Source organism: Diorhabda sublineata, chromosome 7 (assembly GCF_026230105.1).
Source record: "Diorhabda sublineata isolate icDioSubl1.1 chromosome 7, icDioSubl1.1, whole genome shotgun sequence".
In the NCBI taxonomy this organism is placed as follows: Eukaryota; Metazoa; Arthropoda; class Insecta; order Coleoptera; family Chrysomelidae; genus Diorhabda; species Diorhabda sublineata.
Window position 1 is genome coordinate 24229679 of NC_079480.1, and position 24481 is coordinate 24254159.

The window sequence follows — 24481 nt, forward strand, 5'->3', positions numbered from 1 at the left end:
CAAAAATACACCAGAGAAGCTAAACCAAAAGCTAGAATCACATATTCCATACTCCAACTATTAAAGATTAAAGAGAAACTGACCAACAGACCTAAAATGAGGTATGGAGGAAAATTTTTTCACTGGAGAAGTCTTCTCAGGACATTTTATAGGTTTTGTTTCTTCATTATAGCGTCCAAGTCAACAAATAACCCATAGAATTGTCAAATTTGATTGTTGTTAAATAAAAATTGAAATAAAAAACTTTTTTGCATGAAAATTGAGTAAAAAAATAATTTGTGAATAAAAAAATATAGAACAGGTTAATAAACAATTGTTAAATTGAGTCATAGAGACTCTTGGTCCGTATTTAAGGTAATGAAACGTTTCGATATCCAAGTTACCATCTTCAGAAATAAAATTCATAATTTTTTACACATCTTTTAAAAATAAAACAAATTTTCATTTATTTCGTGAATGTTATGTCTGTTTGTGCTAGTAAATTATGTTAATATAAAAAATACAATGACTTTACGATGATTTTTTTTAATTTAATGCATTTTTCTCATTTAAAATTTTATATAAATTTGAGTAGAAACATTTTTGCTCTCAAATCGATACAATTTTTTTTACTAATTAAAAATATCACTTTTAGTTTGAAAAAAATTTAAATGATTGCAAATAACCCTGCGAAAATCAGATAAATTAAAAAAAAATTAACAGGCAATGGAAAAAGATAAGAAACTTTTAGAAAATCATGATAACAATTAGAAAAATGATCGATATGAGTAGAAAAAATTAAATACATGTACAATACAATAATTTTAATCATCCAAAAAGTGATATTTGTAAGTGAAATTAAAATTCTAATAGATATATAACGATCTACTTTACATAATTGTGATATATATTGAAATGTTTTAAATTTTCTAAAATCTACAACTTCATCAAAAATTTTTTTCTATAATATTCCCTACGTTATATCCATATATTAGAATATGCACATGGTGTACCTATTGAACCCATTTCAACATTGCTCGTACTTAATAAATGTATATTTACAATTTTTTATTATTATTATTAACTACAAATTGATTCCCGAATTTTCAAAAAAATATTTCCAAAAAATTTGGACCACAATATCAATAAGATGAATGAAAGAAGGTTTTTTTATAACAAAATTTTTCTAAGGGTTAAAAGACTTTGAAAAAAATAGAGAAACTGGATTGGAAAGAAATAGTGGGGGCACAGCTAGAACAACTTTACTTTTGCTGAAGATTTAGATCTGAACTGTACCATTCATGATTATTTATAACTTTTATTCACAATTTTTTTCTATATTTGTCTTATTTCCAAAATTTTGAGAGACTTTGAAAGTAAGAGACTCGTCGATAGTAAAGGTGGAACTGTTTTAGTCATGTAAGTATCCAGAATTACCAATAAGAAAGAGAAATCAGAGCTTGGAAAACTAATTTATCTTTGAAAATCTTCTTGAGTATAGAAGTCAGATACTTTGAAGGTAAAATACAGTATAATCCATAGATCAAACAATTCTACTTCCAAATTTATTGCAGATTTAATTAAAAGATTTAAATTTTCCAACTTTCGAATTTCAGAGCTCGAATAAGTGGTAAGAAGCAAAAGAAGATATACTAACAAATCTAGGGAGCTGATGGAGATCCATTAATAGTAGATATATGCTTGTTTTAGCCACTAAAAAATGAAAGAAAGATTATTGGGAAGGGATATATAGAGAAATAAGACAATTTAATTGTAACAAATTAAAAAAATATTAAAAACTGGTGTAAATTGATCGATAGTAGAAATAGTATAAGTGATAAAAAAATCAACAAGAAGTATATAGAGCACAAAAAGGGTATTGAAATTTTTTCTAAAAAAAGAGAAATTTGAGATATGATGTACATAAGTACAATTTTTTTGTTTTTAAATCTCAACTATATCGATTTTGATATAAGAACAAGAATAGTAAAACAAGTTTTTTGAATATTATCGATTCAAAATAAACGAATTAACACCAAAACAAAGTTCAACTCATAACCTACATTTTTTCTACCGATTAAAAAATTTTTTAAAATAAATTACCAAAAAATGTATTGATATAAAATAATTAATGCAGTCCAAATTTCGAATATATCGATATAAAAAAATTAAAAAATTTACTAGATTGATGAGTTAAGAGTCAGTCTTGCTTATATTTTTTAATCCGGTATGGTAATGTAAAATTTACACAAGAAATTTCAACTATTGATAAAGAAATAAAACAATAAAAATATAAAAAACATAAAATATTATAAATAAATGTTTAATATAATTTTAAAACAATAATTCTTAACTAAAATACACGTTTATGGATATAAAGGTTTTCACAGTACAAAGTGACAGATCAAACAAGGTGAAATTTTCTTGTATAAACAGAATTTTGATTTTCTTTTCGGAAACTACACATTTTTACCTAAAAAACCATTTAGCAATCTAGAAAATTCTTTATTTTGGTGCTTAACAACATAAATCTTTTGGTGTCTCGAGATTGTTATTCCTAGACTCTGGAGATTCATAATTTTTATAACCAATCAGCAAAATTCACAACAAACCAATCAAAAGTAGTAAAAATTCCTTATGTTTACTTAAATTGATCCATACAGACCAGAATTTACAACCAATGATTCCCAAAATGGTCCAGGTGAAACCTCAGAAGACAGGACACAAATTTCCACTGTACCAAAGTATATTACTGTTCTAAAGTAGATTTTGGTAAAGCACGAAAGCAAAATGTGTCAGCCTGAAGTTCAATGCAACTCTAGTATCAAATAGAAAGCTGTAGATGTCGAATCAGATGTGATGAAGAGGCACTGTAAACCTTGAAGACACTAAGATCTAAGCTCCCCAAAGTGTAAAAAGTACTTTAGATGTCCAATACATCTCTGATAGGGGGCACAGTAGACCTTAATGAGACCTCAGGTCGCCTAGTCTTGTAGAAACGAAGGTCTAAGCTCCGTAAACAGTAAAAAATACTGCAGATGTCCAAAACATGTCTGATAGGGGGCACAGTAGACTTTAATGTGACACCAGTTCATCTAGTCTTCTAAGATTGAAGATCTAAGTTTTTTCAAGAAGTATTCAGACTGGAGTCCAACAAAAATGTGGTATTGGAAGGAAAAAAGTACTTTAGATGTCCAAAACCTCCATGATAGGGGCACAGTAAACCTCAATGAAGCACCAGTCCCCCTAGTCTTGTAGGAGCGGCAATTGAACCTCACTGAAAGTGGTAGAGGTATTGGGGTTCATTACAACTGTCGTATTGGAAGGCGAAATGTAATATAAATGTCCAGAACCTCCCTGATAGGGGTACAGTGGAATTTAATAATAGTCTAGTTTACAAGGTCTCATACGAGTGAAGATCTAACCGTTACAATTGTGGTATTGGAAGACAAAGTATAATTTGAAACTCCAAAACATCTTTGATAAGGGGTATAGTGCACTTTAATGAAACACCAATTCACCTAGTCTTCTAGAAGTGAAGATTAAACCTCAATGAAGCCAATATAGGTATGGGTAATCGAGTCCATCAGAACTTTGGCATTGAAAAGTAAGTTGTAGATATTGATAACAGCACTTATAGGATTAAAGATCTATCCTCTTTGAAGCCGATCATAGAGATATTACCAATAGAGTAGGCATGCCTACAAGTGAGACCGACTTGCGAATGAAAAGAGAAAGAGAGTCATTTATGTATTTCTATCTCTTTCTTTTGTTGCGTACTGCGCATGCGTGTCTCTGATTCAACGGGTAACGGTAAAGTGCGAACGTAACCTGTACGTCTGTAAATAAATATTATATTTGCCTAATATAAATAATGTGATAAAGATTATTAAGCATTTGTTTTCGAATATACCTTACTAATGTGTTCTCTGCAAAAAAGAGCCTATACCTGGAGATAAAAGTTGCAGTTTTCATAAGTAAGTCCGTATAAGTAATTCAAGAAGTAGTTAGCAAAAACGTTGTTTTGATTGTATTCACAATATTAAAAAAGAAGCGTTATAAAAATGAATACTATCTATATAATGTTTTATCATTAAAATATGTTTTGTCTATTGTAGATTTCCAGATGATCATGGTTTAAGACAGGAATGGACGCCTTTTGCTGGACTAAGTTCTATAACCAAGTATACAAAACTTTGCAGTTATCATTTTGATACGAGTGCCTATGAAGACCCTGATGGAAGTAAAATTAAGAGATCTTTACTGCGGTCGCTTGCAGATTTGTATCAACAGATAATGTTCAAACTGTTAGATACAAAGTCACAAAAGATGAAACACAACTGAATTTGCAAAAACAGTCATGTGTCAGTAATGTTTCTGTAAATACCGTAGTTAATTTGCTATCCTTTATCAACAATGATTTGCCTGCAAATACTAGTAAAGCATTTGGTGAAAATAAGCAAGATTTTTGTAAACCTGTCAGTTATTTTATATCAAAGTCATCTGTAACTGTGGATTTGGATACAACAAACTTCCGTAGCTGTAGAGTTGGGTACGAGCAGTAATTTGTCAAAAAGCTATTGCGACAACATTTCAAGAAATAATTCTTTCAACTCAAATGTTGCAAGAGCAAATCACACAGCAAACTGTGTTTAGTAATACACAGTGATAATCGTACAAATCTCAAAAGGTTAATTCTATGTTCATAATTATATTGTTATCGTATTTAGATACATTTATTTATTTTACACTTATTTTTTGAGGAAATTGCCACTTTGCAATTTCACATATATTTCTCCCAGCAAAAGATTGTATACACTTAACGGAGCCAGTGATTTGAAAGTCATTTGCGAAAAATCTCAAGCAAATTTATCTGATACCACTATGAAAAGGTAAGCATTGTTCCAGATATTTGTTATGGATCTCGATATAGATAAAATAAATCCACTCTTGTAAATCTCATTATTAAGATAGCGTGCGAAATAATTTAATAATGAGCGTAAAAAATGCATAGTCGTCTGTTATTTATTGCTGACAAATATTTTATGAAGGAACTTATAGTTTTAAGTAAACACAAGCTTTTTGAGAAGTTGAATGTATTAAATTTTGTTGAGTAGCAAAAAACAGCTGATGTGCATGACTTACGATTTGAGATATAATACAATCGAATGTATCATACGCAATTAGAAAGATTTTATTGAAAAGCCGGAAGTAATATTAGTATACGTACTGGTTTTTTATGAAGTTGTACTAATTTATTAATAAAGAATTGTTCTGACACCAAATCTTATCAACGCGCATGCGTCATTAGACAGAGATAGCAATACATAAATTATTCTCTCTCTTTCTATCGGCCAGACGCCCCCACTTGTATGTGCGACTATAGCATGCCTACTCTATCTGTAATATCTCTATGAAGCCGATACAGATACTGGAGTTAATCAGAATGCTGATAATACAAAATAGACCTTAAGGTTGTGGTACAATGTAACCTCTAGATATATATCCTCTTATACCGAATTATAATTGATGTTACAGAAAATAGGAACTACCAGAATATGTACCATAAAGCAGATTGCTTATTTTAAATGTGAATTTATCAGTTTTTTTGGATTTAGTAAGATATTTTGAAAAATTCTAACATGAATTTTGCCGATTGGTTATTGTGATATTGCGATAAAATATTTACTATATTTTTCATATATTAAAAAGGACATTAAAATAGTAATTTTGAGTAAGAGTTTGAATTTAAAAAATCAAAAAATAAACAAAAGTACAAAAAAACCACTTTTAAATATAAATTATGTACAAAAATATATATATATCTTTATATAATATAAAAAACGTTCAACAATTCAATTATAATTATTTTATAAAACGGACAAACCACAAATGAAAATACATTTTAATTAAAAGAAAAAAAAAATTAAATTGAGATGCGTTCCATACCGTTTGAATGAATTTCGCGGCGAGGTAAACGAAAACCTTGAAAATACTGTTTGCAAACAGGAGGAAATTTAATCTTTTTTTGTTAATTCTTTAAGGACTGTTCCCGTCATCTGCCAGGTTCAACATTTAAGACAGGAAAGAATTGATTTGATTCCTATCAAAATCAAATCAAAAATTATTACAATTATGACCAATTGTTATACTGTTACACAGTGATGACAAAATTTGTTTCATCAAGTTCCAAACCCATCCATTGGAGTACCAGAAGATCGTCTTCTGTAGTAATAAGCAAAACTGCTCTTGGTCTTAATTTTTTCAATACCAAGACAAGTCTCCTTACTACAGAACAAGCTTATGGTACCTATATCTTCTAGATCTAGTAGTGCAAAACCAAAACCATCCCAGTTTTGGTCTTGTTTAGATTTGAAATGATCGAAACAGAAAGTATAAACATAAGAGATATGAACGAAAGATAGGAAGTAGGATAGAAGAATAAATAGCAAGGTATCAGTATCAGAAGATCATTTTCTTTAGTGAAAAACAAAACTAGCCTTGGTCTTGATTTTTTTCAACACCAGAACCAGTCTAGTTACTACAGAAGAAGTTCCTGTTACCCATATTTTCTAGATCTAATTATGCAAGACTAAAACCATCCCAGTTTTGGTCTTGTTTATCTTCGAAATGATTGAAACAGAAGGTATGAATAAAAGAGATATCAGGGAGAGATAGGAAATAGGGTGGAAAGAATAAATAGCAAGATATTAGTACCAGAAGATCCTTTTCTTTAGTGAAAAACAAAACTGGTCTTTTTTTCAACACCAGAATCAGTCTAGTTACTCTAGTAGAAGCAACTGGTACTCATATCTTGTAGAACTATCTGTGCAAGACCAAAACCATCCTAGTTTTTATCTTGTTTTGTTTCCTGTCTATTAGGCAACAAACCGAGTAAATTTCCATTTGGGTCTGTCATCTTTGACTTTCCTTTCATTGGAGAACTAATTCATTATTTTTGAATAGTGAAAGTATGATTGGAAATCACTAGTTATGAAGGTTTTATCCTAATGAAGGAAATTTTTAAATATTGACAGTATGTAAAATTATTTAAATTAAATTATGGTATCCCACAATAAAAATTACCAATTTAGATGTACCTAATATAAATATGTATATAACTGTATGGTTTGTCACGTTTTATAAATAAATATAGAAAATGGTTCTAACCTAAAGAAATATTTAAAAATCTAAATTAAAGCCTGGATCGCTGTCGAATGAACTCAACAGTTCCTGGTCGGTGAACGTCGTACCGTCCGACGTTGCCAAATTATCCAAAAATTCAAAATTGAAATCTGCTTGTGGATTAAATGCCGAACTGATGGAATTTTGGGTTATATTCGATGACGGTACGACGTTGTTCATTTGATTGCCAAGTGACATGTTCGGCTGTTGTTGAGATTGTAAAGATTGATTAGATACTGAGATCGATTGGGATTGTTGCATGTGGATGTTCGACATTGACATCTAAACAAAAAATCAATTAATAAAACAATCAATAATATTGAAAAAAAAAAAACTACTCACGTGTTGATTTTGTTGTTGCATCATGGACTGCTGCTGTTGCATGTGTAACATGGCTTGATTCATGTTGTTCATTTGGGCCATGGGGTTGTTATTTTGGCCTATAATTTGACCTTGACCCATTCCGGGAACAAGTCCTTGTTGATTTGACACAGGTCCTCCGCCGGTAACCATCGCTTGTTGATTTCTGAGCTGTTGTTGGTGTTGCAACGCCGACATTTGTTGCATGTTATTCGAATTCATGTTAAAACCTAAAACAAGTTAATTGAAATCAAGATTAACAAACAAAATAAAGAAAACTGTTTACATGACAATATAGAGAATATAAACGATTTTGGCCAAAAGATTTCATAATAACCTCATCGTAACCACTTTTGAGGTTACATTACCGTGCAACCTTTTAATCTACTGTGTATCCCTACCAGAGCTTCTTACATCTACAGCTCACCTAATATTTTAACAACTTCTGTCTTTGGACTGGATTGGAGAAGATTAGGTCTCCACTCTTACAAGGTTACATTCCGAAGCATTTTTTTTATCCTCCTCCTCACAGAATCTATGATGCTTAATCTCATCAAGTGATTCCTGAACACAACAGAGGAAGCCGTTAAGGAGACGTAGCTGTGATCCAAATACTGTTTAAGTCCATATGTATCAGAATAGCCTTTCCTCTTTCTTCAGAAACTCTTGAAACACTAGGTGATCCAGAAGTCTATCCTTCCTCCCAACAGATCCAGTATTGGTCAATTTCCGTGAGTACTAATCTTCTTAGATAAATTCCAAGGCGGTAGTATCCCATGAAGAAGCTACTGGGGTAATTCTGCCAATTACTGTATCGGAATAAGCTTTGTGAAGTAGTTCTGGTTCAGTCCGAGAAGGCAGTTCCGGAGAGCTTCTTCTTCACATTTCTCCGTCTTCTGAGTCAATATAGGACTTCTTACTCGTGAATAAACTTTGGCATATCACCTCCGTAATATGTGCTAGCTTCTAGGATGTTGTACCTATAAGTTTCTTGTTCAAAATGTTGGGGTATCCTAGAGGTAGATGATCCAGAAATTTATTATTCCTCACAACAGATTCAGTATTCGTTAGTTTCTGCTGGAACTAATCTTTTTGGGTCTAGAGGTATCAGAGTACAAAAGCAACTTTTTGTGAAGATCCAGTAGAGGAGGTTACTTGTCTTTCAGTTTTCTCCACTTCAAAAGGCCTCCAGGTCCATAAAGGGCTATTTACTGGCGAGCTAATTGATTCTTGTGAGACTAAAAACCACAACTGAAGACACTTTAATAGTATTTCTAATTTTATCTCAAGTAGATAGATTTTATTTCAACCCTTGAGAAAAAAAAATTCAATTTCACTGCAAGTATTATTGAAATGGTGAAAGGTTTTGAAACAGTTCTATTTTTTCGATGATATACAACAAAGCAAACTGCAGGTTTTTGATACCATCAAGTTCTATATCCTGATCACTATGATCTGAAAAGATCTAAAAAAATAATAATCTGGTTATATAATTGAACTAACCTTGTTGGAATTGGGGTCTCATAGAAGTATAGCTGGAATTTTGCTGTTGGGACATCAGCAGATGCCTCCATTCCGTATTGTGCTGCATTGATTCCATTCCAGCTAATGGTCCCTGTTGCCTGGTATATATAGCTCCCCTTTGGGGTAACTGTTGGGGTGGAATTTGTTGCTGTTGCTGTTGCATCATATACATATTTGAACGCATCATCGGTCCTAAAATTAAAAAAAAATAAATAAACGATATAAAGTTTATATAAAAAAATTACCTGACGGAGGCATAGGTTGCATGGGCATTCTTCTCATATTCGGCGGCGGTACGGGCGTAGCGTATCTAGATTGCATTCCTTGCATTATTCCAGCGGTGGTTTTGTAATCGGGCGGCGGCGGTCGCACCATGTGTTGTTGCATTGCCGCTTGCTGTTGTTGCGCCCTCAACATTTGTTGTTGGTGTAATAACTTTTGTTGTTCTAACGATTGCGAAGTCATTAAACGAGGACCCATTCCGGTACCGGGTTGATTGTTCACGTTGGGACCGGACGATCCGGACATTGAAGAAGGTCCCATCGAATTATTTTGTCCCATCGAATTGGGTACACCTTAAAATAAGACTTCAATTAAACACGAATCCAACCGCGAGGGTTAACAGATAACGTACCTTGATTTCCAGCCCTCCTCAAACTTTGTTGAGTGAAATTGATGGTCTGTGTCTGCGACATGGAATAGGAATCCGTGTGGCTTCCCATTCCGCCTACAGAATGTATAGAAGGATGTTGCATGCCTCCCATTTGTCCAGGCATACCGCTCGAGCTGCTCATATTGGAACCCATTCCGCTCATACCAGTTCCTGGTCCGATATTGCTGTTGGGCATACCCATGTTACCTGGACCTGTCATATTATTACTCATATCATTTCCTAGAGGAAAAAATTATACTATATACTCTACAAGGTGAGATATTAAAAGATGAATTTAACTTTCCTTCTTTTCTAACCTATAAATTCTCCATTAAACAGAGTTTGATTAACCGGCTAAAGTGTGTACTAGATTTTGGTACGAAAAAACTGTTCGGAGTGGTCCAGGCCAAAAAGTCCCCTTTAAGTTGCTTCCCCAGTTTGCTCCTCCTAAGAACGGTTCCAATCCATTTTCTATATCTTAAAACTCCCTCTAATGGATCAATTTAAGTATTTAGTTGGATTGTGTATCATTTAAATATCAGATTTCGTTCTAAAATCTTCCTTTCAGTGATTTTGCTCAGTAGAATACCTCTATATTGGTCTTCCAGTTTTCTCCTCTCAATTAAGGCTTCTAAACATTCTTTTCTACTTAAAAGGTTCTCTAATCGATCACCTTGGTATTTAATTGGAATGGATACCATTAAGTACCACATTTCATTCCAAAGTCATAATTTGGAGTGATTCAGTTCAGAGAAACACCTATAGAGTGGTTTTACAGTTTGCTATTCTCAATAAAGGCTCCTTAACATTTTCTTCTCCTTAAAAGCTTCTCTAATCGATTAACTTAAGTATTTAATTGGAATGGGTACCATTTAAGTACATTTCGTTTCAAAGACATAATTTGGACTGATTCAGCTCAACAGAACACTCCCATAGTACTTCTCCAGTTTTCTCTTTTTAGAAAAGGTTCCAATCTTTCTTTCTTTACTTTAAAAGTGCTTCTAGTCGATCAATTGAGTATTCAATTGGAATGTGTACCATATAAGTACCAGATTTCGTTCTGTGCGATTTAGTAGCAAAATTACTTACAATAAAAGTTAAAGGGACATGTAAAATGGCAACTAGTAACTATTTACTAGTTAAAATCTTGAATTTTTAATTGCAAACAATTAAAAATCACTAGTAATTAAATCAGGAGTAGTAGCTAGCTGTTTGATTACGGGAATATCATCAAATCAAGCAAGTTGACAGCTTTTTTGAGAAGGATTTCAATGTTTAAATCAAAAAATCAAAATTTTCCAAATAACTTTCATACCGGTCATATTTCCTTGTTGATTCATACCATTTGGTCCTTGCATATTTGGTCCCATTTGATTACCAGACATTTGCATATTATTTCCAGGCATTTGATTATTGTGACTCATTGGACTATGAGAATTGACACCGTTGGACATAGGTGAGTTCTGGTGTTGCGGCGTAGACATTGGACTTTGTTGATTGGCACTACTGGTATTCGGTTGGGACTGATTGGAATTATTTTGACCCGATTGCTGAGTAAAATGCATACCTTGTTGGGCGGCTATATTAACGGTGCCTTTAATATCACCAGAAAGATGTACATGTTGACCGGCTGATACCTAAAATTTCAAAAAAATTAAAAAAAAATAAATAAATTATGATGATAACCTACCTGTATGGTATGACCATGGCTTTGCTGACTAATGTTCATTTGTTGGGCTTGATTAATTTGAACGTTTGTCGATCCGGGGTTGTTATTATTGTTATTTCCCGGACCTGAGGGAGGTCTAGGTGGCGTACCGCCACCGAAAGCGCCGGTATTGGCATTGGTACCTGTGTTACCTCGAGGTAAATAACCGGGACTACCGTGATTACTAGCACTAGGGCTACTGTAAGGAGAATATTGTTGTTTATAGATGCCTGGATTTTTACGTTTCATGTCAAATTCGTTGCCCTGCTAAAATAAAAAATAATCAATAAAAACAAATTTGGGTACCGCTGATGTTCATTTGTTATATTTGGATAAAAGAGACTTTAGCAGCTACAAATCGGTACTTGGTAATAAATAGTAGAAATGAATAAACAAAATTGGATTTTTTTGTTAGAGAAACAAGACGAAACGAAATTTTATGTAGTAGTTCAAAGCATGATGAAATTTGTTCAAATTTTTATTTCCAAAACCTTTTTATGCTTTTCTTTATGAACCGTTTCCATTTTAGGTTTCTTTTAATAGAAAATTTGTGACAAAATTGACGTTTCGACTTATTTCAGTCTTTATGAAAATATTTTGATAACAAAAAAAAAAAAAATAACAAATTGAATCGACCTCGTTTGTCTTTAATAAGACAATATTAAAAAAATTTTCTTGGTTCAGCAGTTATTGGTATATAAGAAACTATTCGAGAGAAAGAAAAAAAATTAAAAATATACCGTGAAATTAGTAGTAGAAGAAGAAGTATAAACGAAAGAGAAGCTAAACAACAGGATATTGTAGAAAATTAGTGTGAAAGAGAAATAAATACTAAAATTGTATAATGAAGTATTAGATTATTGTGCATCTCATTGTTCTGCCTCCAAAATAAATAAACTCCTTCTGAAGTAGGCTATTTTTCTTAGATCTTTTTGTCTCATTTTCCTGTTCCTTTGAGTTCTCTAAGCTTATTGATAAAATTGGCAGGACATTCATAATTTAGATGCAATGCTGTCTCTCTTTGGATTGCTCGTAGAATCCGCAGTTATCCTTCTCCTTCATACCTATCATCTTAAGGTGGCATTTTATCAGGACCAATCAACAGTTTAATATCATTTTTGGATATCTCGACAAGTTCCTCAGCTGATAGTCTTAATCCTGGAATGTTTCTCTAGTAAGATGATGTAAAATATGGAATCTTTGATCCTTTTTACCTTGTAAAGACCGCTTAACTTTCTAACGGGGTTTCCATTAAAACACTTCTGATCAGATACATTAAGGTAGTAACTGTGAAAAATAGTGGTATGTAGAGAGTTTGAGATTGATCCAATAATACTAAATCTCTATCTATATACCATTGAAACCCGTTTGAACTTGCGCAAGATCTTTATTGACCCATGATTGGCAGTCACTTTGAATTAAATGTCTCTGTCTATCACGATATGTATTTGGTACATTGATTTGTCACTGTTTTCTAGGTTTATCGATTCTAGGTAACTTGTTACATTCCCGTAGCAAGTTATTTTAATATATTTAACATTTCAGGGTAGATAGTACATGCAGAGTGTTTTGGTATCCTTTTTTGAATTATAAATTGTTTTTCGCTTAGTTTTTTTGTCTTTAGGTTAATCCATAACCCAGCAAACGCTTTTTTTAAATCTCATTATTATAAATTTTATCACTTTTTGGAGTTTTTAATATTCAAGGTCGATTCTGCATTATCCCTAAGCAGATATAACCGGTCTCAGGCGGTTGCAACAATTGCAACCTAGAAAAACGTATAGTTAGAGTATTGATATATTATTGGGAATCAATCATCAAAGTAGCGGTCAGATTTATTGTTTTTTTTTTAGATCACTGTCTATCTATGTTTTGTTCTTATATTTTTTTTTTCCTTTAGGAGTTTTAAAAAATCGATATTCTCAATGTCTGCATTATCTTAACCTTCAACTGCTTCATCTTCTTCTGTATTGTCAAAAAATCGCTATTCTCAATGTCAGCATTATCTTCACTTTTAACTGCTTCGTCTTCTTCAGTTTTGTCAACGTCTTCAATAGCAAACAAGCTGGGGTAGCTAACGTCCACTGATCCATCTTTGTTTTGTTGATTTTATCATTATACTCATATCGAATACCGAATTTGTTGACCGTTCAATGACATAATTCCTACTGGGTCAGTTCAAGAAAATCCTAGAATTTTTTTGACATAATCCTCGACGTTTAAACCTATTTTTATTAAAAATAAAGCAATTTATAATATGAAATCGTATATATTTACTTGGAAAATCATTTCCTGTTTGATCATATCAGGTTGCGGGAACGTGGGACTATTTTTATGGATAGAATTTGGACTTCCGTAATCGCTCCCTTGGAATTGAAATTCACCGTAAGGCGATCTGGCCGCGGTAAACGATAACCCCATTTGATTTTTATGTTGGTGTTGTTCGGCCATTTGTTTTAGAGTTTGCGCCGCCGGACTCAACTCCGTTTTAACAAAGTCCATATTGGAGTAGGAGGGAATGCGGGGATTATTTTGTTGCAACAACGGACTCGACGTCGTTTTGGAATCCTGAGAAATCGGAATGTTCTAAAAATAAGATATTTTGTTGAGAAAAAAAAATAGTAAAAATAATAATTAATTACCTTAATATCTTCGGTTTTAGTATCTAATTTGTTATCTTCGAAATCGAAGTGTTTCATTAATTCGTAATCGGGGTAATTCGAGATATCGGTGATAAGTTCGTTGAAGGTTGCCGATGATATTATATCGTCGTTAGTATCATCGCCGATGAGATCGGGGAATCCCCCGAAACCAGCGCCGCCGTTAGCGGCGGCGTCTTTTTCCAAAGCCGCCGCGCATTGATCGAGATCGGCGAAATCGTTGTCAGGTTCTTGTTTCACACATTCGACTAAGGTACCTACATCGAGGCCTGAAATATTTCAAAAATAATTCAAGCAATTGAACCATTTATTTTCATATTTTATCAAATTACCAAACTAGAAAGAATTTAATAATATAATTACCAACATAACCCATTATCAAACGGTATTATTCCTTCCAGAGCAATCAATATTTATCATCATGGATCAATCTTCTTTATATTTTTTATATGCTGCGGGTCCTTGTGTTCTCGTTTTTTCCCATTGGTACAAGAAGCTGGATTGGACATTTTTGGACCAAAATGCGAGCTCCTCATACCATACCAGGAAAAGCAGACGCAATCCCATTGATACAAGAAGATGGATTGGACATTTTTGGACCAAAATGCGAGCTCCCCATACCATACTAGGAAAAGCAGACGCAATTCCATTTATACGAGAAGCTGAATTGGACATTTTTGGACCAAAATGCAAGCTCCTCATACCATACTAGGAAAAGCAGACGATATCCCATTGGTACAAGAAGATGGATTGGACATTTTTGGACCAAAATGCAAGCTCCCCATGCCATACTAGGAAAAGCAGACGCAATCCCATTGATACAAGAAGATGGATTGGACATTTCTGGACCAAAATGCGAGCTCCCCATACCATACTAGGAAAAGCAGACGCAATTCCATTTGTACGAGAAGCTGAATTGGACATTTTTGGACCAAAATGCAAGCTCCTCATACCATACTAGGAAAAGCAGACGATATCCCATTGGTACAAGAAGATGGATTGGACATTTTTGGACCAAAATGCAAGCTCCCCATGCCATACTAGGAAAAGCAGACGCAATTCCATTGATACAAGAAGATGGATTGGACATTTTTGGACCAAAATGCGAGCTCCTCATACCATACTAGGAAAAGCAGACGCAATTCCATTTGTACGAGAAGCTGAATTGGACATTTTTGGACCAAAATGCAAGCTCCTCATACCATACTAGGAAAAGCAGACGATATCCCATTGGTACAAGAAGATGGATTGGACATTTTTGGACCAAAATGCAAGCTCCCCATGCCATACTAGGAAAAGCAGACGCAATTCCATTGATACAAGAAGATGGATTGGACATTTTTGGACCAAAATGCGAGCTCCTCATACCATACTAGGAAAAGCAGACGCAATCCCATTGATACAAGAAGATGGATTGGACATTTCTGGACCAAAATGCGAGCTCCCCATACCATACTAGGAAAAGCAGACGCAATTCCATTTGTACGAGAAGCTGAATTGGACATTTTTGGACCAAAATGCAAGCTCCTCATACCATACTAGGAAAAGCAGACGATATCCCATTGGTACAAGAAGATGGATTGGACATTTTTGGACCAAAATGCAAGCTCCTCATACCATACTAGGAAAAGCAGACGATATCCCATTGGTACAAGAAGATGGATTGGACATTTTTGGACCAAAATGCAAGCTCCCCATACCATACTAGGAAAAGCAGACGCAATTCCATTTGTACGAGAAGCTGAATTGGACATTTTTGGACCAAAATGCAAGCTCCTCATACCATACTAGGAAAAGCAGACGATATCCCATTGGTACAAGAAGATGGATTGGACATTTTTGGACCAAAATGCAAGCTCCTCATACCATACTAGGAAAAGCAGACCCTATTTTTCATGGACAAAAACATGTGATCGAGAGTTTTGAACAGAAATCTCTCCAGACAACATATTTACATTTTCCTTCCAAAAAGCAGCACCGATTCCATATTTTGGACCATATCCCTACTGTAACTTAATTAAATGTCAAACAAAATAAAACTGATTGGATGGCTAAAGGATTCTTACTGGGAGACACTCCAGGACTAAGACAATCTAATAGATTTATAACCAAAACAGTTAAAAAACTTCTTGAAATGTCCAGAAACGATATTGAGCTTGCGACAGGTCAATGTCTAGTAAAATACCACTTTAAGACGATAGGCATGATGATAACAACAAGCAAGTCATAAAAACAGCGTGAATTTACTGCCTATTTTGGCCAAAGACTTAGATAGTTCGAAGAAGTAGTGCTTGGAAAATGGGACAAAAAAATCACCAGAAAAATTGCTTCCTTTGGAAGGAGTTTACGTATTTTGGAGGCAGAACGATGTGATACACATAATATATGAGGGAGGGAAAGGCCAAAATGACTTCTCAAACAATATACACCTTCTATGTTCTTCACCGGAGTCTTCTTGTTCGTCCAGGCTAGGATCTACTTTCCTTCATCATTTACAACGGATGTTTTATTTTTACTACTTCTTCTAGCATCCAGTTTTTTAACATCGTTCCATTATGACCACAGGTTCTTTTCCCAAATGAAATTTTCCGTCTTCATCCAATATTTATCAAAAAATTCATTATTTTGTGCACTCTAGGTGTACTTATGGGACAATCCTCGTAGTATATTAAATCTACTTATTATTTTAAAAGCGGCAACGCCTCAACTTATCATTTCTCCATACGTTAAAGCGAATAGCGGCAGTTTTGAACACGAATAACAGCATACTTATTCAAATCATGTTGAAAATAAAATTAAATTTGACAACATAGTAAATTTATTTATCGACAGTTGGTGATGTAATACCTTTCGATTCGTCGCTCCTAACAACAATTTCATTAAGCAACACTGTATATATTTAATACATTGAGCGGATAAATGATAATTTAATTCTTGATTATTTATATTTATTTCGAAAATATTTTCCCAAATTCGATGGTTATATATAATGAACAAATTTAAAATTTTAATTCCCACCAATATGTTAAATTATAACGAGCAGCCATGATATTTATTGGTAAAATAAACAGCGTTGCCATGTTTAATGAAGTAAATTTTAATTTTGTGACCTTTTTTAGTTATAACGAAAATAAATACAAATTAATGTTTAGTTAAAATTTTTCTAAGAAAACAAATAATTTTGATATTATATCTTACCTATATTCGAGGTCGACGTTGATTTTTGAAGATCTGGATTTGATTTTGGAGAAGATACATCACTTTTTACGGAAGCGTTCGCGTGTGTTTTTACAGTGACGTTCGTCGATATCTGTTGGGGTTGGGAATTGGCGGCAGACGTCGTAAATTCCAATTGTTGAACGATCTCAACGGAAAATTTGGTGAGACCTTCATTGGAACACTGAAGTTTCACTGGAGGTTCGAAATTTTCGCTTGGTCCGCCGCCGCCGGGATCTAATTCGTCGGAGGAACGTTTCAAAAACTTTTGCTGCTGAAACGTAAAAAAATATTTGGGGGACTGGATTTATTTGTAGTATTTATTTTCTCGTTTAATCGGCGAAGAGTTACGGGATGATTAGTATTGTTGCGAACTCGTCCACGACATGGACCGTAAAGTCGGCCCTGTTCGGTTTTAATAGAAGTCTAAAGTGTGCCGAAGGCGGCATCTTTCATATTGTTTTATTTACATATTTTCATCACAGGGGCGATTTGTTTATACATATATTTTTTAAGAGAAAGAAAATAAAAGGCAGTATGTATAAATTCCACCACTGTTAGTAATAGTTTAAATAAATAAGAAAAACATTACAATACTAAAAATTTTCTCAATTTGAAATGCAAATAACAATAAAACGGGTCTTAAATGCCTCCAAAAAATATGGTGGGATGAAATCCATTGGAAGAAAATATTATAAAAATGGAAGGAAAAATAATTTACGGAGGATCTGAGGTACTGGAAGGAAGTGGAAGGGGGTGAGTTTTTAAGGGTAAAAAACGATTTCAGCAAAACTACGGTTCTTATGGAAACAAGTTGAATTGCAAAGTTGTAGGTGATAAAAAGATCTACAACTTTTATATCCATACTTTTTTCACATAACCTCAAAATTTATGTGAAAAATTCAAATAACCAATTTTTGGAATTTTATTTTAATCTCTTACAAAAATTTTTTTTCACGAAATTTCGTTGAAATTTCTCTTTTCATGTGTCAAACACAGTGGAATTTATTTGATTTGAAATATTTATTTTTTTACCTTATATTGACTTAATATCGCCTTAATTTTCAATCAAAAATTCTCGTAGCAAAATTTCAACTTTTTTTTTGGAGAGTTGTTTAGCTTTTTGTTCGCTGAAATTTTCACTTACTAATGGTGTAAAAAATATTACCGTCACCATCGTATATTTTCTCAAAAAGGGCAAAAAAAACAAAAAAATCTCGCTAACTAAGTTTATTTCAAAATTTTATAAATGTTGAGGTTATGTGGAAAAAATTATAAATCTTACCTACAACTTTGCCATTCAACTTTTTTATATAGGCCTTGTATTTTTGCCGGAAATCGAGATAAACCGTTTTTTACCCTGAAAAACACACCCCTTACAATTTTCCTCTCATTTTTTTTATATTCTCTTCCTTTTTAAAAACATTTCATCCTACTATTATTTTTTTTATTTCAAAGATTATCGACCCTGGTCTAGATAAGCTTTTCTCTTTTTATAATTATTCTATTTTCTCAATGTCAAATATTCCAAACATACAGATCCTCTTAAAATGATATAGGCGCGTCTATGTAAATCGATATGTAACAATGAATAGCGGTAGGCGGCAATGCACTTAAACCGTTCGACGATATTGGCACAAATTCTACACTGTTGCCGTGATTACTGATAGTCTATTTTGGTCTGTGATTAGAAAATGATTAGATTCGTTTCTAGAAAGTATTCGTATGCGGAAAGAAAAGCAATAAAATGTTTGTTAAGTATATATTGGATGATTTCACGTAATAGAAAATTTATGGTGGGTTCTAGATAACATTTTTAAGGAAAGAAAAAATCGTAGTTGACCTTGGAAAACTGAGACTTGTTTTTTAAGAATAATTTTATATGCAAATTCGAATCCGATTTGCTTAATAACGTCAAATTTTACATTAATATTAACGCAAAAGCGTAAAAAACTCCAAATTACGATTTCTCAAAGTATCGTTTTTATATTTTAACAGTTTTTATACATTTAGAAACTTTTTTTGGTGAAAATTTCAAATTAAGAAATTCAAAAGTACAAAACGAGCCAATTTCAAAGTATATAACCTCTAATTTATACAAAAAAATTAAAATTTGTCGAATTAGTATTATTTGTACAACCAAGACAATCTATATTGAAAAATTATCAATTTTGTTAATTCAACACTATAATGAGAATAGATAAAATAAAGTGTATAATATCAATTATAAATATATTTAATATCAAAATATTTAGATGAAAATAGATCAACTTTCGTATAATTACAAGTAATACGATAAATAGAGTAGACGGCAACGCTGTTGTGGCCAATGGCACCGCATCGGCATGTCCGATGGCACTTGCACAGGCCAACAAGTGGGGTGGAGCGGGAAGAGAGTTGGGCAACCGGCAACTATGAACCGCCCGATGATGAGAAATATCTCCTAGAGAATGAAAAGTGTCTATGTACGACGCCGACAAACTGCACCGTCCAAAAAAATTATAATCACTATTAAATTAAAAAACTAATTTTGCAACAAAAATACACCTAAAATTGCCGTGTGCCATTCTTTATTTTAAGAGCAAGTCTGGGATTGGTATGTAGGTTGGGTTGGGGATGAGGACCCCAAAAAGCATTGAAACGAGAAAATGACATATAATTTGAAAAAAAAAAATTGCTTGAAATAACTCCTAGAATGAGCCTAATCTAGCCTGACTCAAACTAACCCAAACAATTGTTTGTATTTTTGGATTCGAACCCAGAACCTCTCGAAAAATCGACATAAGTCTGGCAAAGTTATCGAAAAAGATTAAAACGAAGCATGTGATTCAGACAGATGTGTATGTGTCATGAAACACGTGCTGGTCTAGTAGACGCGTTTTCAGAATGAATAACCGATACAAGTTCACGCTTTAAGAAATGAGTTTTTTTGATCCGTCGCAGATTACGAAACAATGTTTACCGAATTTCAAAAACCATTTCCGAATTCCCCACAGACATTCTTAAAAACGGGCTCTGTTGCCGACGCGCCGTGCTCTGGAGAACCGATTTTTGTAACAACTTACATTCTTTGCGAATGGTACCACGATTCCAAACGCCTCGCCTTGGACATTAAGAAGGTTACTTGGAATTTTCTGGATTAGTTATGGGCGGATTATCATTTTATTGAGGGAGTTTATTCGAAGAATTGTCTGCTTGTATCAAGTACAAGGTCAGATGGTGTGATCCGTAGTTCCAGCATTCCATTTTGTGATCTGATGAAGGAACCTTCAAGCTGAATGGTACGGCCATCTTCGTAACTGCGTTAACTGCAACGACAATCCTCACGTCTTCATTAAAGAGTAATTAAATCTGTCTGGTGTGTGTGTGTGTGGGCAGTGGTCAGGGAGGTCTCGTCGGTCCGTACTTTTTTGAGTCACGCGACCCGCATGGAAATGCTCGGGGATTTACGTTAAGTGGCCCGCACGGTCATGTGACATGGCACTCTGTGACTTTTTTCTCTGGGACATTCTCAAGGACCATGCACCTTCCCCGTCCTTCCAACGGCAATTGAAAAATAATTTGAAACTTTTTGCGTACAGCTCGAAATACTTCACAGAACATGCCTCTCCGTTGCAAAACGTTGCCGTAAATGCATAGATTAATGGAATAACTTCTTAGGAATATTTGTTTAACATGATAAAATTTGGATGTTTGTGCAATTGAACCGACACCGCCAAGTGTACTGTAAACTTGTTTGGTTTCAATTTAACCAGAACGTTCCGTCGAAATAAATTTTGCATCTTGCACTTTCCAAGTTTCTATTTGTTACAATACTTTTGTATATAAAGTAGCTGGTATAGCGGATATATGGTAATAATAGGCGACACGTTGACCATTTTCACATTGTTAACCTTTTAATTTTTTTATTTCACGTCTTACAAACAAGTTCCAAGGTCTACGTTTTAAAACACGATATTTATAAAAATGTTCGAAATGAATTCAAGTCTAATTTGATAATTATTCAATCAAAATTAGAATAATCACAATTATTTTTATATTAAAAAAATAAAATCGGTTGAAACGTTTCTTTTTTCATTGGTAGAAATTGAAAATATACTTATTAGGTTAGAAACGTTTAAAGAGGGCTTTTGTTGAATTTGGATGGCCCTGATATAGGATTTTATAACCTCAAAAACTTCCATATATTGACTTTATCACATATACATTGCTCCACTTTACTATCTTAAAGATATATTCCTATTATCCCTGCTCTAAAAATTATATTCAATAGGATTGACATTAGAATTTGATTAAACTTTTCAGTTGTGGACACAATTTCCTCTTCTTCTTTCTAAATCGATTCCAACACTTCCACAAGTAATCTTGAGCTTAGAGCTCCCCAGTGTCTCACATTTTCGAGCTATGAAGATTTTTTTTTGTTTTTCCTACTCTCAATCTAATGAAGGCATTAAAATGTGTCTTCAGTTTCATAGTTTATAATAGAATAGAGCCACCTAGATTCGTCAAGCTTCTGTTACTCCAGTACTACCCTACTTGATATAACCAAAGGCAATGTCCTTTGTAAAACATATTAGGCACTTTGCTTTAAACCTTTTGATGTCATTAGGTAAGTTGTGAGGTTGGCTAAAGTGTCTGAACCGTGTCCATGTGAGTGTTGGGTAGTTTCTTCCTTCTACATATAGCAGTGGCACTCTGAGTCGTTTGTGATGCCAATAGTGTGAAGGTGGAGTCTGAGATGACCGTGTTAGATTAAAAGTCCAGTCAGCAGTCGAATTTCACGCAGATTTGAATAGAGCAGTTGTTTGAGACGAACGGTAGGTGTCTTTCTCATTACTGTACTTGATATTTAATACATTCTAAGTATTTCATCGGATTCCCAGTATCCATACTTCAGTTCAATATAAAAGAGTTGTGTATACATAAGTTTTAACTGCTAAGTAACATAAGTATAGTATTAACATTAATAGGCTTTTCATTCTAATAAATTAATTTTCTATATATGTATAGACAAGTTTGCTGTTTGTCCAAATGTGTTCTTCATTTGCTAATTTTGGTAATTTTGCTTAAGTTTTTGGGCAGAAAATATGTTTATATGTGATAATTTTGAGGCTGAAAGTAACATTAATAAGATCTTAGAGTAATTATTCGCCATTCCCAACTCAAACCATAGCATTTCCTCTGAATTGAGCAGTACCTTTTCATTTTTTTGTCAAAAGTCCTTTGTATGGACCTCTTCTCTTCTGACCATACTGGCACTTTTGAAAGAAAAATTCAATGTTAACTATTGACTTCAAGTTTTTCTAGTATCCTTGTATATACATATTGGCAATATTAAATAAAGAATAGTGAGTTTTAAGATAATGGATTTTAGAAATACAATGTGTTAATTTTAAAATTATGTTGATAAAATATTTCAAGGTTTTTAAACAATTTTATCTAAATGACAACAGCAATTTGTGTTACTACCAATTACTTTTTATATTGTTATCATTATCATTAAATTGAACCCACAAAAATGATGGTATGAAGCACAGAGACTGTTGTTGTAATTAATTTACCATATTTTTATTACCCCCCATAAATCTGCTTCATAGCATTCTCCATCATCCAGTTGTCTTTCTGACCAGCCTTCCGTTCCTAGGGCTTCTCTTTTTTATTTTTTAATAGGCAACTGTAATTGTTTATCCATTTTCACCTGAATCATCATGTCAGATATTTACATTACAAAAAAAGCTTTACAGACTATCAATTAAAAATATATCATAATATAAAAACAAACTGTTTCAGAATAACAATTAATATGGTTAAACTCACCACGTGTACACTACTTTGTATCGAGGAATCTTGATGCTTCTTTTCAGCTTTCGTCTTAGGTACTCTTTTTGCTTTGGCATCGAGGTAGCGTTGCTTCAGCTGCAGAGTATCCTGCAAATTTTGTTCGCAGAGGCCGCTAAAAGATTGGTCAAAACGCGGCATGCAGTCACTTTGTCTTCTTCGGTACCCCTCCATACGACGACGTAATCTTTCAAAAAATGTATAAATTGTAAATAAAAACTTGGTAAGTGATAGTTCTGAGATGTTTTGGTAACATTAAACCCATAAATATATTGAGAACACTTAAAAAACTTATTTTTATATTTTGAAATTATTCAAAATCGTATCAAACTCAATGGAATGAATTTATGAAGCAATAGATGTCCTCAAACAATGGTCTAAATAGCGACTATAAGAAAGCAACTTTAATAGGTAATATAAAGAAGAAAGTAAAGAGTTCAATGAAGCAAAAGTTTGGTTTTAATTAATACAAATCCAAGCAAGTAGAAATGTTTTATATAATAAAAGTCCACAAAATTGTTAATTTATCAGTAAAAACATATTAAAACTACTGATAAATAACTGTTTCACTAATTGAGAATTGTACAGGTTTTCCTCTCTAATTTTGATATTATATTTTAATATTATAGATATTCTCAGATAGAACTGTAACAAACCAAAGTACATATATTTACATAGTATTTAAAACAAATTACTGGTTTTAGTGGGGAAGAAACTATATTAAATAGTGTATAAATATGTACTTACCTTTCTACTATGGCCTGTTTAGGTGTAACTTCACTATTATGAAGGCCAGACAGTCCTGGGGGCTGGGGGACGACGGGGGGGCCTGTAGGAATATTCCCACCGCCGTCTAAGCAACCCCCTGGACCAGGTATCCCTCGATCCAGCGTGTTGCTGCCAACCAGTCACTGCCCCATCACATCGCACAATCCACGAATATTCACAGCACTCCGTATAATAACATAACCTCAAACGTAAATATTTTCATATAAATTTAAAATAGGAAACGTATTAAATTTATTCGATCATTGAGCGTTATCTAAATGCATGATTATGGTCTGCATCTCTATACATTTTATTTATTTTGATAAAGAGCTGACACGTTATTTTGAGAAAAAAATTAGTAAACAAAAAGTTCACTGCACTATTTAACAGGTTGTTTCACGCATGCCAAAAATTAATTCGTGCTTCATCGACGTATAGTCCTGCTATCACTTCCTTTTATTAAACTAGAAACTGATAATAGTTGAATACATTATTATTTTTTACAAAAACAGGTTGTAAACACTGTTAAATCGACGGTACACTTTTTCCTCAGAGGTGGAAGTTGGTAAATGGAACTTCGATCTGTAACAC

At 33.3% G+C, this 24481-nt stretch overlaps 1 protein-coding gene across 6 annotated transcripts; it reads right to left on the reverse strand.

The window, feature by feature from the left end:
* Positions 1–505: 505 nt before the first annotated feature.
* LOC130446735 (neurogenic protein mastermind-like) lies at positions 506–24026 on the reverse strand. 6 transcript variants are annotated; one of them, XM_056783142.1, is made up of 12 exons: positions 23870–24026; positions 23102–23309; positions 17267–17558; positions 14051–14337; positions 13686–13994; positions 11391–11675; positions 11016–11337; positions 9683–9940; positions 9294–9623; positions 9028–9240; positions 7507–7754; positions 506–7446 (listed from the first exon to the last, which is right to left on the reverse strand). In XM_056783142.1, the coding sequence occupies exons 2-12, from the start codon at positions 23294–23296 to the stop codon at positions 7162–7164; spliced, it is 3024 nt and encodes a 1007-aa protein (XP_056639120.1). In that variant the 5' UTR covers positions 23297–23309; positions 23870–24026; the 3' UTR covers positions 506–7161. The 6 variants fall into 6 exon arrangements, with proteins under 6 accessions (XP_056639120.1, XP_056639115.1, XP_056639114.1 ...); XM_056783137.1 differs by lacking the exon at positions 23870–24026 and having other exon boundaries at positions 17267–17555; positions 23102–23308; XM_056783136.1 differs by lacking the exon at positions 23870–24026 and having other exon boundaries at positions 11391–11672; positions 23102–23308.
* Positions 24027–24481: the final 455 nt, after the last annotated feature.